At 34.3% G+C, this 27,544-nt stretch overlaps 3 protein-coding genes across 4 annotated transcripts; all 3 read right to left on the bottom strand.

Annotated features, from left to right (window-relative positions):
- Window positions 1-904: 904 nt before the first annotated feature.
- On the bottom strand, window positions 905-11,503 carry LOC123865783. The gene is made up of 14 exons (XM_045907015.1): window positions 11,069-11,503; window positions 8,141-8,314; window positions 7,547-7,778; window positions 6,823-6,932; window positions 6,482-6,649; window positions 6,009-6,168; window positions 5,526-5,751; window positions 4,100-4,343; window positions 3,644-3,817; window positions 3,265-3,496; window positions 2,579-2,688; window positions 2,300-2,467; window positions 1,661-1,850; window positions 905-1,311 (listed from the first exon to the last, which is right to left on the bottom strand). Exons 1-14 carry the CDS (start codon window positions 11,318-11,320, stop codon window positions 1,088-1,090), a joined length of 2,664 nt encoding a protein of 887 aa, XP_045762971.1. The 5' UTR covers window positions 11,321-11,503; the 3' UTR covers window positions 905-1,087.
- Window positions 11,504-14,356: 2,853 nt separating this feature from the next.
- LOC123865782 (chymotrypsin-C-like) lies at window positions 14,357-19,830 on the bottom strand. Its single transcript, XM_045907014.1, has 7 exons — window positions 19,585-19,830; window positions 18,152-18,325; window positions 17,626-17,857; window positions 16,316-16,425; window positions 15,947-16,117; window positions 15,199-15,358; window positions 14,357-14,583 (listed from the first exon to the last, which is right to left on the bottom strand). The coding sequence occupies exons 1-7, from the start codon at window positions 19,828-19,830 to the stop codon at window positions 14,357-14,359; spliced, it is 1,320 nt and encodes a 439-aa protein (XP_045762970.1).
- A 1,677-nt stretch (window positions 19,831-21,507) lies between these two features.
- Window positions 21,508-27,001, bottom strand: LOC123865746 (chymotrypsin-like elastase family member 2A). 2 transcript variants are annotated; one of them, XM_045906966.1, is made up of 8 exons: window positions 26,781-27,001; window positions 25,993-26,270; window positions 25,147-25,329; window positions 24,184-24,397; window positions 23,901-24,010; window positions 23,334-23,501; window positions 22,357-22,513; window positions 21,508-21,881 (listed from the first exon to the last, which is right to left on the bottom strand). In XM_045906966.1, exons 1-8 carry the CDS (start codon window positions 26,800-26,802, stop codon window positions 21,655-21,657), a joined length of 1,359 nt encoding a protein of 452 aa, XP_045762922.1. In that variant the 5' UTR covers window positions 26,803-27,001; the 3' UTR covers window positions 21,508-21,654. The 2 variants fall into 2 exon arrangements, with proteins under 2 accessions (XP_045762922.1, XP_045762923.1); XM_045906967.1 differs by having other exon boundaries at window positions 26,922-27,001.
- Between the last annotated feature and the right edge of the window lie 543 nt (window positions 27,002-27,544).

Raw genomic sequence — 27,544 nt, 5'->3', positions numbered from 1 at the left:
TATTGTGTTAATCTTGGACACATATTTTTGTAAAACTTTTTAAAGCAATAGAAAAAAAATTAAATGAGAAAAAAAATTCACGGATAGTTTTGTGGCTCATTTTTTGTTCTCAGAGCTAAGAATTTCAAAGGTGGAACTATTGTGATTATTAGGGTGTTATTGTTTTCTTGTTGTTGATGTTACTTATGTGACGTAGTAAGATATTGTTATATTTATCTTTATATACTTATCATATTATTACAACATCATATTTTTTTGTTATACGAGGCTGAGAATTTCTAATATTTGTGCAATATAATCTAAACCCAATTTTCACTGGCTTTGATTATATAAATGTTTACCTATGTAAAAGGAATCGTATCTATAACTTAGCAAGATACGATGCAAGACCTGTGATCCAAATGCTACCTATGGAGTTTCCACAAGGTTGCTAGTTAGGTACAAGGTTCGATAACAAATCGTACGAAATAAAAAAACATACATACATACACACACAGGACAATAAGAGCCGATAAAAATTTGATGGACCTACCAGTAAACAAGGCTATCTTCGAGTTCAAGACTTTTGTGACGTGTGTATAATGTTATCAAAATATGTTCAATTGGGAAAACCCGTAGACGTAAAAAACCAGTAATTATCACGCACTCTTTTCAAGTTTTCCTGATGACACTTTTTCACTGCAAAACTATGACTATCATAGCTACATACCTACCTATATACTTGCAGAAAAAGCAGAAAAGTTAATAATTTTTTTGAATCATAAGTCAGATCCACCTTATCTTCTACGAGACATGACAGGCTGACAATACACTAAGATTTTTTGTACATAGAAAAGCAACAAACTCCATGTTAGGTAAAAAAGTAGAAAAAATACAAAATTAATCAGATTCAAATAATTTATTTTAATATAAATGCACACACATCTTTGTAAAAATTACAATTAGATATACTTAAAAATATGATCTAACATTGATATTACTGATCTCGATTACATAGGTAAACTATCTTGAAATTAAAATGCAGTTTGCTTAGACGATAATAATGGTAGAAGAGATTGCTCTTGGTTCTAATACTAGTAATTTAATCTTAATATTTCAGATGGGAATCTATCCAGTCTCCATACTTCGCCACATCAGTGAACACGACGTACTGTTGTGGGTCACACGATGGTGAGTCAGGCCGAGAAACAGTTAAAGAAACTATTCCCCTGACGTACCATGCACCAGAAGCGTCAGTAGTTTTATCTCTTGCATTATCCGGAATGAAGATTTGGAAGGCACTGCCACTGTCGCCATTGCAGTTTGGTGTTTCTGTAATATAAATAGTCAATTAACGCAAAAATGGTGATCCGCCTTCTATTTGGGGGTTCAATCCTGGGCACGCACCTCTAACTTGTTGGTGTTAACTGTTATGTGCGTTTTAAGCTAATATCTATAGCTAAAGAAGTTATATATATATCTACTCGTAAGTTATCACTTGAGGCAACTACCGTACGGTCGGCCTCAGAATTCGAGTAGCATGAATGAATGCATCAAAAGCTTCGCACTTATGACCTGTTCCTTCAAACACGCCACCCACACCTAACGCATGTGCATAACCGTGCCACGCGAATATAATCATTAAGGTGCTAAACGACTTACGGCCATTGACTGTACATACCTTGTCCCGGAAAGCCGCGTGTCTTTTCATCCCTCACTCCATAACCAGCGCAAAACTTATTACTGTTAAGATAAGTGGAGTACACGAGAGGGTTACTCTGCAAACATTTGCCTTCAGGTACCATGGGTATCTGAATTTGTTGAAGGTGCGGTGACCAAGAGTCAGTAGTGTCGAAACCCCATCCTACTACCTGAAAAAATAAAAATTCAATTTAATTTATTTTTTTTTCATTCTCTAACAACCTGTTGTTACTCTCTCTTGCAATCGTATGTCCTTCCTAGGACATAAGATTGCAAAGAGAGTTATAATGCATCTAAAATCTAAATCCTCAATAATATAAGCCTCAATAGCTCAATGGTTATAGGAACGGACTGAAATCCGATAGGTTAGCGGTTCAAACCCCACCCGTTGCACTATTGTCGTACCCACTCCTAGCACAAGCTTAAAACTTAGTTGGAGGAGAAAGGGGAATGTTAGTCATGATTAAAAATGGCTAATATTCTTTTTTTTTTTAAATCAGAATCTTTCTAACGTAAGCAAGGTTAGCTTTATACGTAACTTTCTTGCGAGACAAAAGGAACGTAAGACACGCTCAATAATAATATTACAAAGGAGGCACTAAAAGTAAAATAAACTTACTGTTCCAAAAAGTTCACCTCTCGACTGAATATTAAGTGCTTTGTTGTACCATAAGCACGCAGGTTGTACATAGTCACTAAAAACTACATCAGTCTTCAGTTTAAGTAATGATATATCGTTTTCTAAATTCTGGTATCGGAAGTTTTCGTGCATAATTATTTGTTTCACCTGTAAAAGTTAAGTTGATTTTATTGTAAAAAAGCAATATTCTATCTAAAAAAAAAAATTACAGATCCTTTAAATAAATACACATAATTTTCGTAATGATATCAAACTCACCACTCTTTGTTGTGATCCTTCATCTCCTCCTATTAAATTAAATTTTCCAAGGAACACGCTCAGAGTTTCAGGTACAAGTGATGTACCTTCCGAAGACGTGCATTGAGCAGCTGTACAAAAAAAGAAATATTAAATAAGTAGGTGCATTAATCCATAATCCATAATTTCCATAATTAATGTTATAAATGCGAAAGTGTGTCTGTCTGTCTGTCTGTCTGTCTGTCTGCTACGTTTCACGGCCCAACCACTGAACCGATTTTAATGAAATTTGGTACAGACTTGGGATACATCGCGGGGTAGGACATAGGCTACTTTTTATCCCGGAAAATTGAAGAATTCCTACGGGATTCAAAAAAACCAAACTCCACGCGGGTGAAACCAGGGCATCCTCTAGTTTTGAATGTAATTCATTTAGGATCTGCTTAAAGCCCTATTTTTAATTATTGGTTGTCTGTACACCAGGATAAGAACAGAAAATAATACCTGTGACCTGTGACATCTGAAATGAGTTTTTTAACCATTTCAGTTAGTCTTAAGTTAATCTAATGTAAGTGAATAATTTTAATGTAACGTATATTCCGTTGTAATTTTTATTTGTATATGGGTTTTTCTTATGCCTGACAATAAAAACTATTATTTTTTTTACTATTATTATTATTATTATTATTAAAAAAAAATGAGCTTACCAGTTAATACAAATTTATTTGAAATCAGGGTTCCACCGCAGGTGTACTTAATTTCTGTGTTATCGTGCTTATATACCGCCGCATGCCACGGCCAGTCGCCTGGCTTTGTAGAGGCAGCATTGTATGAGGACTTAGTCTTTGGTACTTTTCGCCTTCCACAGGTCGTTTTAGACTCCTTAATCACGCTTCCAGAATAATCTTTGTTATCCCAAGAAGTACCATCAAGGTATCTCTGTAATTAATACACATTTTTGACAATATTCACACAACTTAAATTAATAAACACACAAAAATTAAGGAGAACCTTAAAGACAAACATGTTTGATACGTAATTTTAATTATTATGTATTTTTTTTAAATATCGAATAAAGCAACTTACCGGTTTTGGCTGTTTGCAAAATTCTTTTGTGTTCATAACCACACTTTTTAATTGTGGTACAGTTCTCGGTACTTGTCCTTTTACAATGAATTCAATTCCATTATTCAATTTGAAAACCCTTACATCAAAAGTATTTTTTTTCCTCGGAAAAATCCTTGCAAAGCTTTTATCCTTCTGCAAAATATTATTCAGAATTTTACTAAATTTATTGCCAAAGAGTTTGTTTAACTTACTCGAATGATAACATCTAAATAACACTTGGCAATATATTATAAAAGCTATGTACTATCACATAATTTTAAATTAATTTAAAAACATAATCAAAGTTTTAAATAAATATAATAAATTAACGCTACTTTGCTATCTCACGATAAACACTAACATTTTCACTGAGCAATCATGCATTTGCAATAAGATTAACTAATGTGATGGAATATATTCATTATATTTACTCACCAAAGTAACAATGCAGTCAGAATCAAAAGTAAGAATCATTTTCATGTTCTTTGTTACTGTTTTATTTACTGTTAGAAGATATTGGTTTCCTTCTTCTACATCAGAGTCGTAGGAAATCTTGATATCATCGGAATCATCACAGGGCTCAGTATCATATATGGGAACAACAATTTTAGACTCTTCTACACATTTAACCTCTATGTAACATAGGAACAGTAAAGTTAATATCACTTTCTTCATTATGCTTATTTTTTAAATTTTAAATAATATCCTTGTTTTACTTCCAAAACTAATTCCAATATTCACATTTATTAACGCTTAATTATATTTTTGGATAAAATAATCACTTTAAAATTTTGCTGGACACATACACCAAATCTTGTTCCTTTTAAAACCCAATGCCATCTAAGCGATTTGTACGTGATCTGCCTAAAGTAGCTCGATCCTGTTTGACCACAGATTTTAACTTATATAAAAAATATGGAGATCAGAAACCATATATATAGCATTTATAATTGCTTATCCCATACCAACGAAGGATGTCTCTTTTATTTAATGGATGTTACTAACCAATAAAAGAATACTAATCGTTCTTTTAAAACCTGTTCGAGCCTTAATATCTCGATAAGAACTAAATTATGAACTACTCCGAGATTATATCTAGAGGTAATAAAACCGTCATTAGTTATTTAGGTACAAGTATATAGCTACGAGTATACTATGTTGTTTTGATAGACTTACTAATTTATATTTGTAAAGGTCGTCGTCCTTTGAAGGAAAATTATAAGCAAATATTTATTTTTATTTAAAGGACTGTCTTAAAAGCTTGTATAGTAAATGTATATATAATTAGGTACCCTAAGTTTTATTTCTAACTTAGGTCTTTGCATAAATTAATAATATTGTAATTTTTAACCCCCGACCCAAAAAAGGGGTGTTATAAGTTTGACGTGTGTATCTGTGTATCTGTCTGTGGCATGGTTCATTAGTTTAGGAGCTAAACTAATGAACCGATTTTAATTTAGTTTTATTTGTTTGAAACATGGCTTGATCGAGAGTGTTCTTAGCTATAATCCAAGAAAATGGGTTCAACTGTTTAAAAGTTATCAGCTCTTTTCTAGTTACTGTAACCTTCACTTGTCAGGGGTGTTATTAATTTTTATTAATTTATACTTATTCCTGCTTATACTAATCTGCAGTTTTTTGTATTTAAAATAAGACAGAACAATTATTATCTCGTACCTATTGAGTGTTTTTAAATAAAAAAATCTTTATAATTTCTACTGCTTCAAAAAATATTTTAAAAAATATTTATTATTAACCGCAAATGTGTTTTTTTACAATGCTTATCTATATTTGTCGCATATGGAGTTATACAAGAAAATATGTAAATTGTAAAAACCTAATGTTATAAAGTAGTCAGTATCATTTATTTTTAATATGGTTCTCGATCCAAGTGTTATATTTTTCAACGTCTGTGAAAACTACGTATTCTTCTGGATTGCATATGGCTGCATCAACTCTTGACAACGTGACAGACACGATTCCTCGTACATACCAAGCACCGACAGCGTCAGGATTGTCGTCCTTTGCGTTATCTGGAAGGAATACTTGGAACGCGCTTCCACTGTCGCCGTTGCATGCTGATGTTCCTGGAAAATTGATCACAGGATTTTTTTGAAAAAACAATATATTACAAGAACTCTTCAAATATTAAACAATTATATCAACGTTGGAACAGCTTTCTTTCAGTTTCTTTGCTCGTCCTGTAAAATTTTATTTCATGCAGTTACATTGTTTTGTTCGTCAGCTCCTCAATTATTACTATGCTGTAACTAAATTACAATCTGAATGACTGACTTTTGCAACTTAACTTATAATCAAGCGTCTATAAATAAATGAACATTACCATTCCTATAGCCGGCACAGAATTTGTTATTATTTTTGAGAAGCTTTGAGTAGAAAAGAGGATTTCTTTTTATACATGTGCTCTCTGATACTATGGGCATTTTGGCTTTTCGAAGCTGAGGTGCTAAGTTGTCTGTGTTTTCGAATCCCCATCCTACAATCTGAAAATAAAGAAACACTAATAGTCAGACTGAATTGTAACAGAAATTATTACAGAACCTATTAATAAAACTTGTTGTTTTTAACCCCCGACCCAAAAAGAGGGGTGTTATAAGTTTGACGTGTGTATCTGTGTATCTGTCTGTGGCATCGTAGCTCCTAAACGATTGAACAGATTTTAATTTGGTTTTTTTGGTTCAGGCGTTTAAAAGTTATCAGCTCTTTTCTAGTTTTCTTACACAGGTTTTGGCGTCGGGGGTTTTTTAAATTATGAGTTATTGTAACTGTAATTCTAATGACTAACGATTCACTAACCGTTCCAAATATTTCTGTTCCCGGCAGACTGTCAACAGCTTTCGGATACCATAAGCACGCTGGTTGTATGTAATCGTTAAATACTGCTTCAGTTTTCAGTTCAACTAAAGCTATATCATTCTCTAAACGTCTGTGATCAAACTGATCGTGAACAATTATACTGTATACCTAAAAATATTCATAAATTATTTGGGTTCATATTCTGTATAAGTTAATATTCCTCATTCACTAAATTTAAAGGGGTTTTTCCTTACTGCTTGTTAGCTAAGATTGTTCGAGCTAGTGCTCGAAACAGCTGGTAGTAAATTCTTAAATATGTACTTTTAGTGAGCTTAACTTACTTCTCTTTCTTGGGATTCAGTGTCTCCTCCAATTAAATTGAATTTCCCAAGAATAACACTGACAGATTCTGGCAGCACTGAGATGCCTCTTATTGTAGTACAATGTGCAGCTGTAAAAATATACTTTCTTATTTGGAAATAATGGTATAAATTTGTACTTAGCCTTACTATCTAAACCGCCCTTCAGGATAGCGAATTTTATCTTCTGGATCTGGTATTGGTTATTAGAAAGAGTTCTATGACAATGATGATAATATGAATTACTGAAAGACCGGCAACGCATTGGCGGTTCCTCTGGTGCTGCAAATGTACATGGGTGGCAGTGATCTCTTATCATCAGGTGGGTCTTTATTTAAAAAAATAGAGTTAAACATACCTAATTGCAGACAAAAAGTAATGAAAGGTGACTGACTGATTTATCAACGCACAGCTCAAACTACTAGACGAGATGGGCTAAACTTTGCTATGCAGATAGCTATAATTATGGCGTAGACATCCGCTAAAATCAATTTTTTGAAAATTCAACCCCTAAGGAGGTAAAATAAGGATTTGAACTTAGTGTAGATCAAATTATACTTTAAATGTCATCTAACAATATTATACTCTCATACGATGACATTTCTGGTTTAAGACATTTTATGATGATACACCTTTGAAAGTAAAAAAATTCAACATACAAGTAATAAATCTCTTATTAACTTTCTTAGATGTTATTAATACAGACCTGTTAACACATGGTATTTAGAAATAAGCGTTCCACCACAGATGTATTTAATAATTGAATGATCAATTCTGTATAGCGCGACATGCCAAGGCCAATCTCCTGGTTTTGTTGTGGCTCCATTGACAATCAACTCTGTGTGTGTTACTTGTCGTCTACCACAATGATTTTTTGGCTTTCTATCTAGACTCTCTGCCGTATCTTTAAATCCTAGTATGTATGAGTCAAGAACTCCCTGAAATTTAATGTCTCAATTAATGATTTACATTTTATTAATCTTATTGTTCTATACAGCTAGCAAATATACAATTTAAGCTTTTTCAGATTTTTTCCAAATGTATAGTTACTACCCATATCACTACTCATAATATCATAAATGCGAAAGTGTGTGTGTGTTTGTTAATTTGTTGTTTTGTTGGAATGTCCTTCAATCACGTCGCAACGGAGCAACGGAACGATGTGATTTTTGCATGTATATAGTTGGAGACCTGGAGAGTGTCATTTTTATCCTGGATTATCGAAAAGTTCCCACTGGATTTTAAACCCACGCAGATGATGTAACGGACATCAGCTAGTTAAAATATAAATTGCACTTACCACTTCCGGCCTGCTGCAATATTCCTTTGAATTAATTACGACGCTTGTTAAATAAGGAACAATTCCTAATATAAGGCCCCTTACAGTAAATGCAATACCATCGTGTGCTTTAAAAAACCGAATATAAAATGAGTTATCTGGGTTGACATTAACTCTTGCATAGCTTCGATCTTGCTAGAACAAAAACGTATTGATTTCGGATAAGGTGATTTTTGCAATAGGTACTAATTTTACGCTCAAGTTCAAGTAAAATTAACTACATATTATTACAACTATACTAAAATTAATATTGAGAATAGAATAGGTAGGTAGTTTAGCTGAATTTAAAGTGTAGGTACGTGAATATTCGAATCACTGCAGTGTGAAATAGATCATCTATCTCGAACTGAATACTGATCGCAGTCAGAGTGATCTAACGGCCGAAATTAATAATAATCAATCTATCTGTAATCTGTCGATAAGTTACTTAGCAATGTCGTTATTCGTCAAAAGTCTTCTTGACAAATAAAAGCGTTGCTAAGTTACTTATCGACAAGTTAAAGATAGATTGAGCATTGATTTTGGCCGTAAGCACAGCCGTAAGTGTGTCACGGTTAAGACTACCACTACCGACATAAAATGACACAAGTCCTAAACACACATTTATGAATGTTACCCCAAAATGTAATTGTACTACACTTTAGCTCTCACATAAACATAGAGCTTATAATAACGTAGGTATACACATATAAAGTTTTTTACCAGCGCAATATGTGCATCGGTGTCAAATTTCAATGTTATTTTAGTATGTATAGGGAACTGCTTCCTTATAAACACCCCGTATTTATTTTCCTCCTCCGGAGGTAAACCAGGTTCGTAAGAAAGTGTTATATCCTTTGAGTCCTTGCAAGGATAAGCCGCAAGTAGAGGAACTCCAACTAAACGCCATCCGCTATCATTATCACTAAACACTTTTACTATAAAAAATGCTAATAAAAACACTTGCTTCATTTTCGTTAGTATACTCTACTAGTAACACATATTTTATTTCTTCTAAACAACGTTAATAAATTAAATTAGATATGTCAGCAAATTCTTCTGTAAAACACCGTAAAACTTATCTAAAAGTTAGTTTCAATGTTTTGTTCACTACATAAATTTCTCTTCGTGAAAATTAAAATAAAACACGAGAATCTTTTTTTAAAATCAAAACCGACCGTCTGATTATAATTTCTATTCATTTATTTCAAAAGTCTCTGTATTTTTTCAATTCGCCTAAACTTTATTAGTATTTTATATTTTATGTTTATGTGAAATTAATGTTAATCAAGCAATAAATTTTATTTAAATTGCTAAGTTGGTATTGCTAACGGTAACTTATTTTGGAAACAACTTATCTGCTTTTTAAACTAAGATCACCAAATTCTTCGACTATTTATATTTTGATTTTTTTTAAAGATTTATTTTTGCAATTATTGTTTAACGAAGATTCCCATTGATTACTAATTCTCAACACACTTCACTTAAATTAAAACTTTTAAAAACTTTGCAAACAAAACTAAAAAAGTAGGTAAGTAAATGATGGCACTAAAGCAGATCCAGTGGATATTAATAAATCGAAACTTAAAAACAAATAAGTACTAGGTAGGTACGGATTGAATAACCTGCACGACCTCTGAACAAGAACTAAAGGAAAAAATACACTGTGTTGCTGCAAAAGTGAACAGAAATGGAAAAAGCCTTCTTTTGTATTGACTAAGTGAGTGTTAACCTAAATATTGTTTATGATTTCAGGGCCTACTTTTTTGGGATATAATAGTCCTTATTTGCATTTTGATATAATTTTAATTACATGGGATAAATTATTGATGTAATCAATAAGCGGTTGACATACATTTAGCCGATATAATGTGTAGAAGAATCTTTCTTTGTCTTCTTCCAAACAAAAACCTCAAGAATCTTCTTTAAAAATGGAATAAATTTTACTATGTAAAGTCATCTCAAGTATGTAGCTTAGTGATCAGCTCATATTTCTGGGCTATAATTTAGCAAACAGATTGCACTTCTACAGTGCATTTACATGTTACTTTACAATCTAAGTAAGTATAGCGAGATCTTGATCAAGCAAAACTTGTAAGACGACAATAAAAACACAAAATGAAATACCGGTTGTAGATTTCCATTAAATTGGTTGTCAATGACATAAATGTTTTGCTGTGATTATAAGATGAATATGCAAAATGTATTATTTTTGTCCATACTTGATTCCACATTATACCTATAAGACATTATGAAGACTTGGAAAAAATTAGATAATTTTCTACGCACTTATCGTTTGATGGCATAATATTATAACAGTCAGTGTGTCCCCCTTTACCAACAGTAATGTCATTCCCATTTAAATGTTTAAATGTTTAAATAACCTAAAGCAAAGGATGTTGTGATCTAAACAAGTTAATAATCACTCAGTAGCATAATACAGGTATTAGGCAAGGAAGAAAAGCGTTGGACTCGTACTCTAACGGCCGTATTCACAATCATTACTATGAGGTCTCACAGTGCGCTCTAACGTAGAGTGTAGGTTCCACTAATCAGATCATTGTAAATTGACGTGATCAGTCATCTGATTGGTGGAACCTGCACTGTGCGTTCGAGCGCACTGTGAGACCTCATAGTAACGTTTGTAAATACGGGTGTAAAAGGGTTTCATGACATGTTTCTATGATTACAGATTAGAAATTATTATAAATTTAGTATTACTTTACTCCAGAAAACTCATACAACGTTATTATTAAACTATTGTGATTAATGAAATTTTTGCTCTCAGCAGAATATAATACAGATAGGGACTTACGTATCTATTTATTTTTTCTCTTGCGCGATATCTTGGATGTGCTCTATAGGTTTTGATGATCAGTTTAAATTTTGCTAGAAAAATAATATGCTTACCAAAGTAATGCTTGCATCAGAGTCGAATTTTACTATTATACTAGTATGTAATGGAAACTGTTTGCTTATACTAAGGTTGTATTTATTTTCTTCTTCTGGAGGAAGACCAGGTTCATAGTCAATGAAAATGTCACTATTGCTATCATTACAGGCAGGAAATCCGACTACGGGATTTATTAAAACTATCCAGTCTTTCTGACTGGTCACTTTTACTATAGTAATCGCCAAAAGGATTATTATTAATTGCTTCATTGCTTTCTGACTGTACCAAGCATGTCCACAAACACACTATGCTCTAAGTACTCGTACTTACGCTTACTTTAATTTTTAAATATGAACATAAACTCGTAAGTATTCTGTTACGCTTAAATAAAATATATGAAAACACACCAGAAAATGGATAGAACTTTTGTGATAACCTCCTGGATATTATCTCTATGTTTAACTGAACTATGTATAATTATGTAAACAAACTTAACGGCTGTGAAACGATAGGTATATTTACATATTTAGTTCTACACGTATTTATTGGAACAAAAAAAAACCAGACTCATATTCTTCTACAAGTCTAACTTGAGTAACATAGTTCAATACTGTTACTTTTACTGGTATTTTTATACTCGCTGATGCCCGCGACTTCGTTGTCGTGGATAAAGGTTTTTTAAAAATCCCCTAGGAACTCTTCTATTTTCTGGGATAAAAGTAGCCCATTACAATCTATCTCCATTCCACAAGCAAATCCGTCCAGTAGTTTTTTCTTCAAAGAGTAACACTATACACAGGCACCCACAAACACACACATACAAACTTTTCCCTTCATAATATTCATCATCATCATCATCAACAACCGATCGACGTACACTGCTGGACATAGGTCTCTTGTAGGGACTTCCACACGCCACGGTATTGCGCTGCCTGAATCCAGCGGCTCCCTACTACTGGCCTGATAGTCCGTTAACCTAGTGGAGGGTCTTCCAACGTTGCGTTTTCCTGTGCGAGGTCACCATTTCAGCACCTTGGGACCCCAACGTCTATCGGTTTTGCGAATGTGTGCCCTGCCAATTGCCTAACATTAGTACGATTATAATAATAGTATGATATTGTTAGCAATTCTCGTTTTTGAAATTCTCTTTTCTTCTTTCTTCTTTAATTGCTTTTGTTTCTTGGTGTACAATAAAGTAGGTATCCTATTGACTTTGATTTCGTCGAAATCGATCCATAATACTTATTTCCACAATAACACTAACTGCACTAACATGAATCTATACGCCTACTTAAACTGTGAAAAATGAAACTCACTAATATCGTAATATTGCAAATGGCACAAATATGATTTTATGATATTTAATGGCAAAATAATGTGCCAATAACGTACTCGGAATACTAACTGGTATTAGTTTTACATTTGATTAAATTTGTTAGTATTGTGGTTCGGTAGTATGTATACAGCTATTGAGCTAGATCAAAGGTCGTATGTTGTTGTAAAACTGTAGAAAAATAAATAATTGAACTGCACCAGAAAAATCTTTTTTAAGCATTTCCATTCTATAAACATTAAATAATATAATAAAGGTAGAGGTCTCTTAATATATATATGTGATTTGTATTATATATTTCTATTATGTGAAAGGTAGAGACCTTTTATATTATGATCTATCATAAGTGCTTCCTTGACCACTTTTTATTTCTTTTTATTTTTATTGTTACAACTTTCTGGTACAATTCCAATAAAATTAAAAATAGTATATAAACGAAAATGACTGGCTGATTGGCGCACAGTCTAAACCAGTGGAGTGGAATCTTGAAATTTTTCATTTCTCTTCATAATATTTTTCTGCATCTACACGCATTTTAGAAAATCCTTAGTTGAAAAAGTTCCGCCCGTGCAAAACCAGGTGGGTCACTAGTAATAACAAAATGTAATAGTATTTAAATTAGAAACAATAATAAAATCAAGACTTAATACAAAATGCCATATTTTATTTACTACGACACAAATAACTAGACTGTGAACAAGAAAGACCGGTTTCAGAATATAAAATACTTAAGGCTTTAAAGAGGATATAGGTATACAAGTTCATTGAATTATGCCAAATATTATCTACAGGAAAGTCTGGTCTGCCTACCAAAAAGTATCATCTAAGTTTCAATATTTTGTGTAGGTATATTATTTAAAATTAGTTTTGACTACGGCTTTATATATTAGGTATGCGAGTGATCACAGCTATTTTTAGGGTTCCTTACCTTAAAAGGAAAATGTAATATGTAGGTTGCTTGCGCGTTGAATTTGAACAAAAGGCGATACAAAATTATTTAGGTTAGATTAAGAAATATTATTAAAACAATAGCATGTAAGATTTCATTATAATTAATATTAGTCCATAAGAAGAGTCGATCATAAGCCTTCACCAATTAAACACGTCTCCTACAACGCCTTCCATCATTTTAATACCAACAAAAAGTTTAATATTTCAAAAAACGGAACCCTTATAGAATCACTTTGTTGTCCGGCCGTCCGTCCGTCCGCCCGTCCGTCTGTCCATCCGTAATGCTGAGTTAAATTGAAGCTACTTAAAAATCTTGTCGAAATAACTATTATTTTCTATTTTAATTCTAATCTTACATATATTATTTAAATGCGAAAGTTTGGATATTCGTTACCCCTTCATGCCACAATAACTGAACTGCCCCCCGACTGTGTAAGAAAAACGTGTTCATGGTTATCGTTAAGGGGCAAGCGACGGGTCTGCCCGCGAAATTCAAATTTTACTTGGTTTTTCGCAATTTGTAAACTAATACGACAACGTAGGCTTATGGCACTTTAATTGCGGCAATGGCAGTATCATTCTCACAGGTTTATATATGCGAAAAACCAAGTAAAATTTAAATTTCGCGGGCAGACCCGTCGCTTGCCCCTTAAAACGTCAAGAAATTCTGCCCTTTGATTGGTTCATTTGCTGTTTACCTTTTTTCACAGCCAATCAAAGGGTAGAATTTCTTGAAAATAACGATAACCATGAATACGTTTTTCTTATACAATCTGGGGGCTGATTGGGCTGAAATTTGGAACGGAGATAGCTTACCCTGAATTAACACATAACCTACTTTTTATGCCCAAAAATTAAAAATTGTGGGATTTACAAAAAACCTATGTTCACATAGATGTGTCGTGGGCAGCATGGAGTTTTTGGCAATAAAATTAAAACTAAAAATAATAAAATATTTAATAGAAAAAGTATATTAAATACAAAATATAATTTCTATAAACCTAAAAAACATAGTCAAGTATCACATATTGCTAATATTATTATCGATCCAGGTTTTGTACTTTTCAACGTCAGTGAAAACTACATACTCATCTGGATTGCATATGGCTACGTCAACTCTGGACAATGTGACGGATACGATTCCTCGTATGTACCAAGCACCGACGGCATCTGGACTCTCATCTCTTTCATTATCTGGAAGGAACACTTGGAATGCGCTTCCACTGTCGCCATTACATGCTGAGGTACCTGCAAAATTATTCACATTATTCGTGACATCCAAAATGACCGTGGGACTTCGTCTGTGGTGGCGTTTGCTGGCGCGCGTGTTGTGACTTTTTGGAGTGTTTTTTTGTTAGAAGTGGCCGGTTTTTGTGTTCTGCTGGTGTTTATTGGTGGTGGAACTGACTGGGAAGCGCTCAAAAGGGGCGCCGCGTGTATGTCGGCGGGTGTCGGCACAGACGAAGTCCATACTTATACATATAGTTTTCCTAACTTGTAAATAACTACAAACTTGACATTGGCTAATCAGTGTAAAGCCAGACGAAAGAAAAAAAAAATTACCGTAAAAATAAAAAGTGAAGATGAGGGTTCATACAAAAAAGACTGCACGACTAAAACAAGGAGTTGAAATTCATCGATCCCATTAGTAAATTGAATGAAATACCTACACCTGATGGTGTTTGTTTCACTGATTGATTTTCTCGTTGATTTTCCGGGATAAAAAGTAGCATAGGTATGTGTTATGCTACTTTTTATCCCGGAAAATCAATGAGTTCCCACGGAATTTTCAAAAACCTATATCCACGGGAACGAAGTCGCGGGCATCAGATAGCGATAAATAATAATTGAATTTAAAATTACCATTGCGATATCCGGCACAGAATTTTTTGTTGTCTGTGAGAAGTTTGGCGTAGAAGAGAGGGTTACTTTTTATACAAGTACTCTCTGATACTATGGGCATTTTGGCTTGGCGAAGCTGCGGTGCTAGAGCATCTGTGTTCTCAAATCCCCATCCCACAATCTGAAAAATTATAATTTTTGACTAGATGAAACAGATTTTATTTAAAAATTGAAGCTTTTTAACCAGAACTAACCAGGTTAGTCAATGTTTTTGTACAATGCTAAGTATGATATTTTAATAGCATAACCATGTAACATGCTACAAAACTATATTTTTAATAGATATATTTATTAAAAATATATATTTTTTACAACTTTCATGGTCTTTTAACATTTTTTAATTTTATTCGCTGAAATACAAGTAAAGCCCTTAACTGCAAAGAAACGGGGTAATCCTTTAAAAAAAAGTAGCGGGCTATCAATTTTTTAATAGTGTGGACAAGTGTTATTTAATATAACTAAAAATATTATGTGCGTATTGTGCCATAAAAGTTTTATAACTTTTTACATGATTAAACACACTCTTGAACATATTTGTCAGAGTAAACAAAAATTTCAGAACTTCTGAAGTTAATTTGAAAATTCTTAAAAATTAATTGCAATACACAATTAATTTTTTAGGTATAACTAGCGTCAATAAAGCCCGTGGTTTTGTTTTTTCTACACTACTGAAAATATCTTCTAACTAGGTAGTTATTATAATACTCACTGTTCCGTAAATATCGGATGAACTTGACAGTCTGTCAACAGCTTTCGGGTACCATATGCAAGCTGGTTGTATGTAATCATTATAAACTGCTTCAGATTTCAATTTTAGTAGAGCGATGTCATTATCTAAACGCTTGTGATTAAAATCCTTATGGATATTCAAACTGTACACCTGAAACATTTATGGAATAATTTTATAGATTTTTCGCTTGTTTGATGCATTGATCATTAATAATAACTGTTCACTGTTATTAGAAAATTGTCAAAATTGGTCTGGATATTCATTTTGTGTTCGAATAAGTAAAAATCCATCAATGCATCAGTCCACATCAATTTATGCTACCACGTTTAGTTTTTCAAAGTAACTTACTTCTCTTTCTTGGGATTCGGTATCTCCCCCAATCAAATTGTATTTCCCGAGTACAACACTGATAGTCTCTGGCAATACAGGTACACTTCTTAGTGTAACACAATGTGCAGCTGTAAATAAAACGATTGCTTATTAATTTCAAGCGATAAATACCCAGATATGAACATATACAACTAAGTACGCTAAATACGCCATACAAAACGACAGTTATTTCTTTTGCCGATTCAAACACCCCACTAATGCACAGCCTCACCGAGCGCATACCGGTAATCAGAATTGACACCTTGAGTCAAATAGTTTCCGCCAAATTGGTTATACTCCAGTTGCTTCAAACACAGATCAACAATAGCAAGGCTGGCGTTCTTGTCAAAGGTCAGTGGATAAATTACCTATCTGTGTGAACTATTGAACAGAACAGTTTTTTATTCAAATAACTTGAACTAATTACATAAACAAGATGGTCTGAATAGCTGAGGGAGTCCAATTCATACAAGTTCTACGATAGAGGACAATAGAAACCTCGAGGCTGGGATCTCACTATAACCACGATTTTCAGTAATTAACCAATGATTGGAAAGGCATAGATGCAAATAACTACAAGCGTAAATTAAAAATTTATAACACCCCCGACAAGTGAAGGTTACAGTAACTAGAAAAGAGCTGATAACTTTCAAACGGCCGAACCGATTTTCTTGGATTATAGCCATTGATGTGTAGCTAAGAACACTCTCGATCAAGCCACCTTTCAAACAAAAAATTAAATTAAAATCGGTTCATTAGTTTAGGAGCTACGATGCCACAGACAGATACACAGATACACACGTCAAACTTATAACAATTAACACCCCTCTTTTTGGGTCGGGGGTTAAAAACTGTTTGCTTAGTATAACATTTTACATCTAACCAAAATTGATAGAATTTGAGCATCGAAACACAATGTCATCACCGGGTCAGTACTGAGAACGGGTCTCCTCTCAGTTTTCGCCACAGCCCACCATGTTGCCCAAGTGCGAATTAGCAGATCTCGAACACCTTTGAGAACATTATGGTGAAGAGCCTCGAAAGCTCAACGGTTGAGGAGCGGACTGAATTCTGAAAGGTCGGCGGTGAAACGGGTGCACTAATAATTGTCGTACCTACTCCTGGCACAAGCTTTACGCTTAATTGGAGGGGAAAGTGCTCATGATTAGCATGGCTAATATTCTTTTCTTTTTTTTAAACTCTTAGACTTGTAGGTTTCCTCACGATATTTTCCTTCACAGTTAAAGCAACTAATAGTTAAGGGCTCTTATTTATTATTAATTACAGACCTGTTAGTACATGATTCTTGGAGACCAGTGTTCCTCCGCAGATGTATTTTATATCGGCATGATCAATTTTATACAAAGCTACATGCCAGGGCCAGTCTCCTGGCTTGGTGGCGGCTCCATTGACGATCAACTCGGTGTGCGTTACTTGACGTCTACCACAGTTACCCTTTGGTTTCCTATCTGGACTTTCAGCTGTATCTTGAAATCCTTGTATGTACGAGTCTAAATATCCCTGAAAAAAGATATGCCCATATTTTATTTTCAGGGATCCGTATCCAAAGGGTGCCAATGGCTCCCTATTACTAAGCCCCGTCTTTTTGAGAACGGAACCCTAGAAATTTAACCTATTAAGGTTAAACTATTAAGTTTGCGTTAAGAAAAAAAATTTAAAAGCTATTAAAATAAGCGACCTTGAAGTTTTTACTCATCCCAAAATTGCCCAACGCGCTTAATTGATAAATGAAGTTTCAATACAGTAAGCGACCTCTGGTTGAAATTCAGGAACATTCTAGGACGAAGAACTTACCGGCCAAGGTTTATTGCAATATTCCTCATTATTAATCACAAGGCTTGTTACATAAGGAACTATGGACGGTGTAAGTCCCTTCACAGTAAATGTAATTCCATTGTGTGGTTTAAAAAATCGTATTGTGAATGAATTGACAAAGTTGAGAGACACTCTCGCAAAACTTTTGTCCTCCTGAAACGAAAATTTAAAAAATAAAATTTATGACATTTTTGTGTTTTAATTTTTTATTTGTACCAGAATGTTGTAATAATTAAAAGAAAAAAGAAAGTAAAAGTGGACAGAAGAAAATTGTTTACTTATTTCTATAAGAGATCTCTTTTAGTGATCCTTGGCAGTGCGAGAGGTTGTAAAGGGAGTAGAATAGGTACAACAAAGACAGTCGGTATTCATGAGATGAGCTTAAAAGATATTATGTTATATTATATAAGATATAATACATATTAAAATAACCTTACATAAACATACATATTTATTACATAAATAGATACTTATAGTCATAAATACATATTTTGGTTAGGTAACATCAAAAACATTTGTATAGAAATCGAATTGCTAATCGAAATTGATAAGCTATACCCTTCTTTCAACAATAAAACTAATAGTTTATGCAGCAAATAAACCAATATGAAGATGAATACTATGAATATTTATAAGGAACAAAATATTATGTGGACACATTTTGTTACATAGATATTTTAGTCTAATGATTGACGTAGGTAAAATTCATTTACTGGCTTGGTCACTGAAACTTTTTTCTTTGTACTTAGGTAGGTATGTGATGATACACATATCCACATAAACTACTACGTCACAGTTTGGTGCGTTATGAAATACACTGTCAATATACTTCTTTACCAGTTAGACCTCTAACAATTACAGTCTAAGTACACCTACCTAGGTGTACTTAGACTACTTTAGGTACCTTTAATAAGGTACCTATTAATACCTATGTTTATATGTGTTGAAAACCAAATCATACTAGTATATTATTTTACTGTTATAAATGCGAAAGTGAGTCAGGTGTCTGTCTGTCTGCTCGCTTTTCACGCCCCATTCGTTTTTGGCGAAAGTTGGTACAGAGATAGCTTGCAAGTTGCAAACCGCGGAAGGAGATAAGCTACTTTATTACTTTGACAAAGAGCTCCAGTGGATTATTCCAAAAAAATAAAAACCACGCCTATGAAGTCGCGAGCCTTGTATACCGAAAAATTAGATTCCACATGGGATTTGTAGACCTAAGTCCACGCGAGCATCATTCTATTTACGATATTATAAAAGATACTTTTCATATGCAATGCTACCTCATGCAGCACAAACGTTTGGGTACAGAAAATTAAATCCTACAATTAAAGGGATAGTTTCAACATCAATAACATAAACAAGAGTAGCCACGTAAAAAAAAATAAGTGCCATAAAAATATTATGCTTACCAGCGTTATGCTTGCATCGGCGTCGAACGTTACTATTATATTCGTATGCAACGGAAAATCTTTGCTTATACTAAGCATGTATTTATTTTCTTCCTCTGGAGGCAAGCCAGGTTCATAATTTACATTAATATCATAGTCGCCAATACATGGCGTATATGAGACTGCTGGATTAATCAAAATTGACTGTTGCTGAATGCTGACTTTTACTATAGCAATCGCTAGCAGTATTATCATCCATTGCTTCATTACTATTAGTTTCAATTTTATTTTGTACAAAACTATTTAATATTGCATTTATTTTCATCAATTTCAACGTGTTTTTTTTTACAAGTGTCTTAATATTATCTAGCTAATATTATCATTATTGCCAAAACTGTTGATATTTAATCTGTAAATAATAATAAAAATAAAGTCAAATATTTAATTATGTTGAAGTATATAATATTAAATTATAAAATAAATATTTCTCGATACTTACTTGTGGTTTCCATTCACCAAAACACTCAGCTACACTGTGTGTTGCTTTAGACAACCAAAGATAAACACGGGCTCAGAATACATAATAACAGCTCGTTCATACAGGCTGCGTAAGCGTTGCGTAAGCGTAGACGTAGCGCGTACCATTGCGTTGTAACTTGTAATGTATGGAACTGTATGAGACATGGTATACCGCTTGCGTGGCGTTAACGTTCGCGTAGACATAAAGCGTGCAGTTATGTCTACGGATTCACGCGCGTCACTACGCACGTGTCACGTGTACGTGCTTGGTATGAATCGGCCTTAAATAGTACAGGGGTATCACAGGTTATTGATTTCAATACCAACAGGTATTGAAATGACGCAAATTAAATATTTAATATTAATTTTTACATAAAAAAATTAATCTTTTAGTGTATTTTCCTCATCCTCGGCAATCTAAAAAACCTGTTAGACGTGCACAGCAAGATAAGACTCGCATGGTATGCGATTTGCCGTCCGCTCGTCGCTTCTACCAGCATGATCAAGTTTTATACAGCGACCAATGCTGTCTTACTAAAATACTTATAGAATAAGTGTAAATTAAAAATTTGTAACACCCCCGATAAGTGAAGGTAAAAAACCTAGGTAGGAAGTAACTAGAAAAGAGCTGATAGCTCTTTCAAATGGCTGAACCGATTTTCTTGGATTATAGTTAAGAACACTCTCGAGCAAGCCACCTTTCAAACAAAAAAAAAAACTAAATTAAATTTGGTTAATTAGTTTAGGAGCTACGATGCCACAAACAACAATACACAGATACACACGTCAAATTTATAACACCCCTCTTTTTGGGTCGGAAGTTAATGAATAGGTGGCTCCGGCTTTTGAGCCCTTCTAATATTGTTAACAAGGTTTTTGTCAACGGATTAATATTAATGTGCCAACGGATCAGTCTGGCTGTCTAGCGTGGAAATGCAGCCAGTATTCTTGGCACAATTCCACGCGGGCATGTTTTGTATAGTAATTAGATAACGCTAGCTTTAAGTTTTATGTGCCAAAAAAGAGATATAAAATCACAACTTTAAGAGCGATTACGCACTCATCCGATCCGAATCTGTGAAAATACGGATATAAAAAACTCGGACCGAATTCAGATTTTGCTTACGCTCTAATCTCACCAATCTCTGATCCAAATCCATGCTATTTAGTCTACATCTTTAACATTTCTAGTCATATTATGTCCGATTTGAATCCGAGGCTACTTATACTTTATACAAAATCGCAGTACGTTATTGATTGATAATATGATATTTATTTTATTTTTCTACATTGTTAAAAAAGAGTAAATATCTAACACGACTGGCAAGACTGGCACTGAAAGTTAAAGCTAAGCTAAAAAACCATCAAAAGACTTAGTTTGTGTATGTTCTCCTTAAGTATACTTCAATAAAAGCAGTGGGTAGGTAAGTGCTGCCTCTCAAATATCGGTCGTGTGATTCAAACTTTCAAAGGCTATTTTTACTTTTCCAAATTGCATTAGCAGAAAAAATATATTCTAGTCGGTATATAAAAGTGTCATCAAAATCGGCACTAGTACCTATAGGTCTATTTTTAATCCAATATATAATTTTGAATCCAACTGATATACTTGGCAACATCTGTGAACACCACATACTGGTCTGGGTCACATATAGCGGCGTATTCCCGGGAAACTGTCAGTGATACTATGCCTCGAACAAGCCATGTCCCTGGATTGCGTGTGTCAACGTTTCGCTGCACCATGTCTGGAATGAAGACTTGGAAAGCGCTGCCACTATCACCGTTACAGGCTGAAGTCTCTGTCAAATATTATAACTAATTAAATTATACGTGGTATATTATGGTGGGTGGTTTCGGCCGTGGCTAGTTTTCACTCTACTGGCAAAGCCGTGTCACCAAGCGATTTATTCCGGTCAAGGTTCCGGTATGATGCCGTGTAGAAGCCGATCAAGGGTATGGGTTTAAAGAAACCATCAAACCCCTTCCAAGTTAATAACCCTTTTCCATCTTAGACTGCATCATCACTCGGAATAGGCTAGAGGTGGGTATATGCTGCAGACCCTATGTAGTGAAAAAAGGCTAAATCATAAAATCCCGGTCAAGTGTGAGTTGGAGTCGCACATGAAGAGTTCCGTAATCTGTACCATCGTACAACACATAACACTATGTGTTACATTTGCATGAAACCCCATTAAAAATGACCCCATAGTGGTTTTAACCTTAAGGTGATAGTACCTGATACTATTAGAATATATTGTAATGAAAATATCTTACGATTTCGGTAACCAGCGCAGAATTTCTTATCGGTTAGAATTGAAGTGTAGAAGTTCGGGTTACTTGTCATGCAAACACTATCTGCCACGATGGGCATCTGCGCTTGTCTGATGGTGCGTGATAAGGTATCACTGCTGTCAAAACCCCAGCCTACAACCTGTAACAAAATCAATGTAGCTAGGGGGTGGTGCTTCCAAAATCAATGGCTATTATCGTTTTAAAATCTTTTTAACCCCCGACCCAAAAAGAGGGATGTTATAAGTTTGACGTGTGTATCTGTGTATCTGTGTATCTGTCTGTGGCATCGTAGCTCCTAAACGAATGAACCGATTTTAATTTAGTTTTTTTTTGTTTTAAAGGTGGCTTGATCAAGGATGTTCTTAGCTATAGTCGAAGAAAATCGGTTCACCCGTTTGAAAGTTATCAGCTGTTTTCTAGTTTCTTATAGAGGTTTTTGTGTCGGGGGTTGTTAAATTTTGAGTTTTTAGTTTGACTTGTTCATAATGTTGCTATTTCGTCGAAATTGGTAAACATATTTTTCTACTTCCAATTAGTTGGAATTTTGCAGACATAATATTGTGCCTACATGGTAACCTAAACCACATGGTTTGGGTTACAATAGATCATTATGGTGCTCTGATGGTATATGGCAGGACGGTTGAATTAGTACTCATGCGCTTTATTTTTATGGGTACTTTTCAAATAAAACATATAATTTATATATATGTTTAAGTGAGATAAGATTGATTTTTATCAGGTATAAGCAATTGATTACAATCATGTTTATTAATAAACGGCTAGGTTGGGACAGATTATTGGGCTTGCTAAGGAAGACGCCTCTTCCCTTTGAAATCAGGGTAGGTACTCAAGTTCGACACAACGGAAAAACCGGGGCTGGAAGGGCGTTTTACATCTTAGTGATTCGTACGTGTATTAGAAACGTTTTCATAACTTACTCTAATGTTATTTAAGCTTACCGTGCCCAAAATTTCATCAGTCAGCAATTTCTCACTAGCTTTATCATACCATAGACAAGCTGGTTGAATGTAGTCTGTGAATACAACTTCAGTCTTCATCTTCAGAAGAGCAATATCATTATGTAAATACCGATATTGAAATTCTTCGTGGATGATTATTCTGTGAATCTAAGCGAAAAAAAATTAATTGTGATGTTTCAGCTCTCATATCTATTATACACTCCTAAGGGTCATCATCTTTTTCCAGTAACCACGTAATAAATAGCACGGGATTGCTTGGAATAGTAGTGCAGTTGACGTCCAGATCCCCCCCGTATACAACTTATCCTAGGGGATTATTATTACTATTATCAAATCTAATCTCTGTTACTAATAGGTCGTCCAATTTCCAAAAAGAAAACTTCGAATTCGGATTTCCAAATTCAGTTACCCTTCCAGGTACAAATTTGATACAACGTTGCTTACCCAGCACAATCACTGATATGATAATTATATGCTGTCGCAACTAGTTCACGTGTCTCTTAGTTAGATTTTAAGTAAAATGAAGAAATTAAAGAACATACGTACTTCTCTTTCTTGAGATCCGACATCGCCTCCAAACAAATTGTATTTCCCAAGAACAACGCTCAGAATATCTGCCGAAAGTGAGACTCCCCTCACACTAGCGCAGTGAGCAGCTGTAGGTATAAAATAATAAATAAGCATAGAATCAGTTTATTGCAATCCCAAAAAACATGGTTAGGTAACAGTACAGTATATAAACTAATGTAGAGAAACTGTAATGTTTTATTAAAAGGGACTAAAGATGACCTAGTTAAATAGCAGGTCATGGAATTTGTAACTTCTTTACCTGTTAAAACAAAATGTTTGGAGAGAAGAGTTCCACCACAGATATATTTAATAGATGGGTAGTCAAATTTATATACTGCCGTATGCCACGGCCAGTCGCCTGGTTTTGTTTGGGCGCCATTAACTATCAGTTCGACATGGCCAATTTTGCGTCTACCGCAATTTTGGGGAGTCTTATCGTCAACGGTGTCCGCAGCGTATGCATCAAGAAAGTGCTGAAATGTGAGGAGTACAGTAAGGAGATAATTGTGTCGATGACAGACTGTACAGTTGGTTTATATTAATTGGTTTATTAGTTAATAATATTCAAAAAATATTGACCTAGGTTTACTTAAACGGTAGTTTATGTTAAAAATGTTATTTTTAGTTTTCAGAAAGGCGAACAGCTAAAAGTATAATTTTCTAAATATCCTCAATAAAAAGTGGATACAGAGTAATTGGCCTCGTCCACAAAGTCAGATTTTCTCAGCGTGATACGGAGCGGCTATGTTGCATGTCTCTCAGAGAGACAAGGTCCGTAACGAGGAAATCCGTGGGAGAACCAAAGTAACCAACACAGCCCAATAAATTAGCAAGCTGAAGTGGCAGTTGGCAGGCCATGTCGGTCGGAGAACTGGTAGCCATCGGAACAGACGTGTTCTGGGGTCAATACTGCGTACCAGCAAGCGCAGTGTGGGGCAACCTCCAAACCACTGAACTGAAAACTTTAAGAAGGTAGCGGGAAGTGTGTTGACGAGGAACGCGTGTGGGTTGGCAAACTCTCGCGAAGGCCTATGTCCAGCAGTGGACGAAACAGGCTGATTGATTGATTGAATGAAACTTTATAAGCAGGTAAAGGTAAACCTTAACTGCTTTCAACTTGCAACAAATATAGCTACTTTCTGTTAACAAAGGCTGCGATGTCTGTTATTCAAACGCAGTACACAAAATACTGAAAATTGTTTTAGGAAGATAGGTATCTTACCAAATTCGGTTGATTGCAGTATTCTACGTTATTGATTTTGACGCTGGTCACATAAGGGATCCTTCCGGGAGCAGTTCCCTTCACCTTGTAGCCGTAGAAAATGTGATACGGATCAGTTGTCCTATATTGCTGAGATACATTTGTACCATTTCTCATGGAAAGTGTCGTGAACGTGTTATTTGCCTTGAATAAATAAACTAAAATTCTAATAAAATATTATCCAGAATTTCATTCTAATATTATTATAAATGCGAAAATGTGTCTGTCTGTTTTTCTGCTGGCTTTTTACGGCTCATCCGCCGGTTATGACGAAATTTGGTACAGACTTAGTAGGTACATACCGGGGACGGAAATAGGCTATTTCTTGTTGCGGAAAATCAAAGAGTTTCTACGGGCTTTACAACACCTAAGCCCACGGACATCATCTAAAATACATGGTAGGTACAGAGTTACTATCCATCGGATATAGACTAGTAGTTTAATATTTTTGATTTTACTTAAAAGAAAATTATTAATTAACTTGAAATGTAAGTAAGTAGGTATAGTTTTTTTATTCGATTACATAACATTAGCCCATAGAAAGTGAGATAAAGGACTTGGAATCGGTTTATACCACAGAGGGAAAGTGTGTCTGTCTGTCTGCTAGCTTTTCACAGTCAAAATTTGCTACAGAGATAGATTACATCCTGGGGAATGACAGATGCTACTTTTTATACTCGAAAATCGAAGAGTTCCCACGGGGTTTTAAAAAACCGAAACTTGTTTATCATATTATCATCATAGTTATTGAACAGGTTTCAGATCGGATTGATATTATTATATAGTTTCAGCCGTTACTCAACTTACCGTTCTGATTTGCATAATAATATTCACATCGGCATTAAACTTAACTTCTATAGAAGCGTGTAAAGGCAATGCTTTGTTTACATACAAGTAGTACTGATTCCTTTCTTTCGGTGGCAGGGTAGTATCATACCATACAACTATATCTCTTGAATCATTACAAGGATACACTGCTACAATTGGGTTTCCATAAGGCATGCCATTTGGGATACTGTTGGCGTCGATGATTTTCCAAATTGACGTAAAGATCAGTAAAATCCGCTTCATCTTCTTGTACATACCTAGAAGTTTCCCGTAAGTATATGTATTTACTAGACAAATAGAATTTCCAGCTTAGTTAATAGCAGTGGTGTGCAGGTCATAGAACTACCATAAAAATACTCTAGTTTAAATAGCATAGTGCTCATTTTTGGGTTCCATACCCAAAGGGTACCAACAGGACGCCATTACTAAGATAATAGACCATAATAGATAGAGACCTGAGTTTTTTACAGCATTTGAATTTCTATTGCCGCTATAACACCAATTACTTAATACTAAAAATTTCAAGATTGCCGCCCTATAAAAACCTAAAAAATGAATAAAAAATGTTATTCAATATCCTCAAATAAATCTTAGGGAGACAGAGTGATTTTTTATACTTTGATTGAATATTATTGTACCTAGTTATTGTTGGACCTAAAAATGATGCTCTCAAATCTGATAGGTACCTACTAATATACTTATAGAAGACGCCTATGAGGTCTATCGTTGGGTCGTAAAATAATGCTTTCTCGTGGGTAGATACCTACCTATTTGTTTAAATGTAGACATTCTTTGCACCACACACTTTATCGCTAGAATACACTCTAGTTCACAACCACTGTCTTCAAATGATGAAAAAGTTATATTATTGTAGGTGAGTACAACTAATAAGTCACAACTCTACTTACAGATCATTTTAATAATTTCGCAGTCTCAGTCTGCCAAGTTTTTTTTTAATGACTTGATTCAACTGAGGTCTGAAGCTGATAATGTGTAAATACCTATTAAGTATAATACTACTACAAAATTGATAACCTGTGACTCCTAAAGTTCCAATAGCTAGGTATAGCTACCTAGGTAACCATGTAAAAGTAAGTTTCAATCCACGGTTTCTGTAATCCACTTTTTATTTAAAAAAAATAGTGATATTTTCAGAGTTGCTTTCAGGATGACATTAAGTTATTCAGGATATGCAAATGATTTGGTGTAAGTTGGTATAAAAACTATGGCTAAAATAATTATAATGATGAACTTAGGTTTTTTTAACCGATTTTATAAAGGAAGCTAAAAATATAGAAATGTATTCGATCCGTAGGCTATTAGCTCAAAGTTAGAATCAGCTCTAGAAACAAGAAAGCTCTTTCATTTGATAGCTCTAATTTATAAATAGATGGCCCACAAAATAGATTAAAAAAAAATGAAAATCCATAGGTAGGTAGGTACTATAATATCTACAAAAATGGTACCACAAGACTAATAATATAGTGGTCCTAAGAAAATGTTTTATTGCCGGCATCATCAAAAAAGTCAA

Source organism: Maniola jurtina, chromosome 5 (genome assembly GCF_905333055.1).
Source record: "Maniola jurtina chromosome 5, ilManJurt1.1, whole genome shotgun sequence".
Classification (NCBI taxonomy): Eukaryota; Metazoa; Arthropoda; class Insecta; order Lepidoptera; family Nymphalidae; genus Maniola; species Maniola jurtina.
The sequence above is the reverse complement of the archived record's forward strand: the minus strand, read 5'-3'. Positions and strand labels throughout refer to the sequence as shown.

What these genes read in the sequence shown, in the direction of transcription:
- LOC123865783 (XM_045907015.1), bottom strand. Translation starts at nt 11,320, where the DNA reads ATGAAGCAATTAATAATAATCCTTTTGGCGATTACTATAGTAAAAGTG. An exon ending in GAACAGAAATATTTGGAACG is followed by an intron (nt 6,169 to 6,481) that starts GTTAGTGAATCG and finishes CTTTATTTTCAG; the next exon opens with ATTGTAGGATGGGGATTCGA. An exon ending in CTGTGCCGGCTATAGGAATG is followed by an intron (nt 5,752 to 6,008) that starts GTAATGTTCATT and finishes TCAATTTTCCAG; the next exon opens with GAACATCAGCATGCAACGGC.
- LOC123865782 (XM_045907014.1), bottom strand. Translation starts at nt 19,830, where the DNA reads ATGAAGCAATGGATGATAATACTGCTAGCGATTGCTATAGTAAAAGTC. An exon ending in CCGAATCCCAAGAAAGAGAA is followed by an intron (nt 16,118 to 16,315) that starts GTAAGTTACTTT and finishes TAAATGTTTCAG; the next exon opens with GTGTACAGTTTGAATATCCA. An exon ending in CTGTGCCGGATATCGCAATG is followed by an intron (nt 14,584 to 15,198) that starts GTAATTTTAAAT and finishes ATAATTTTGCAG; the next exon opens with GTACCTCAGCATGTAATGGC.
- LOC123865746 (XM_045906966.1), bottom strand. Translation starts at nt 26,802, where the DNA reads ATGTCTACATTTAAACAAATAG. An exon ending in GTCTACATTTAAACAAATAG is followed by an intron (nt 26,271 to 26,780) that starts GTAGGTATCTAC and finishes GGAAACTTCTAG; the next exon opens with GTATGTACAAGAAGATGAAG. An exon ending in CAAACATTTTGTTTTAACAG is followed by an intron (nt 24,011 to 24,183) that starts GTAAAGAAGTTA and finishes TTATACCTACAG; the next exon opens with CTGCTCACTGCGCTAGTGTG.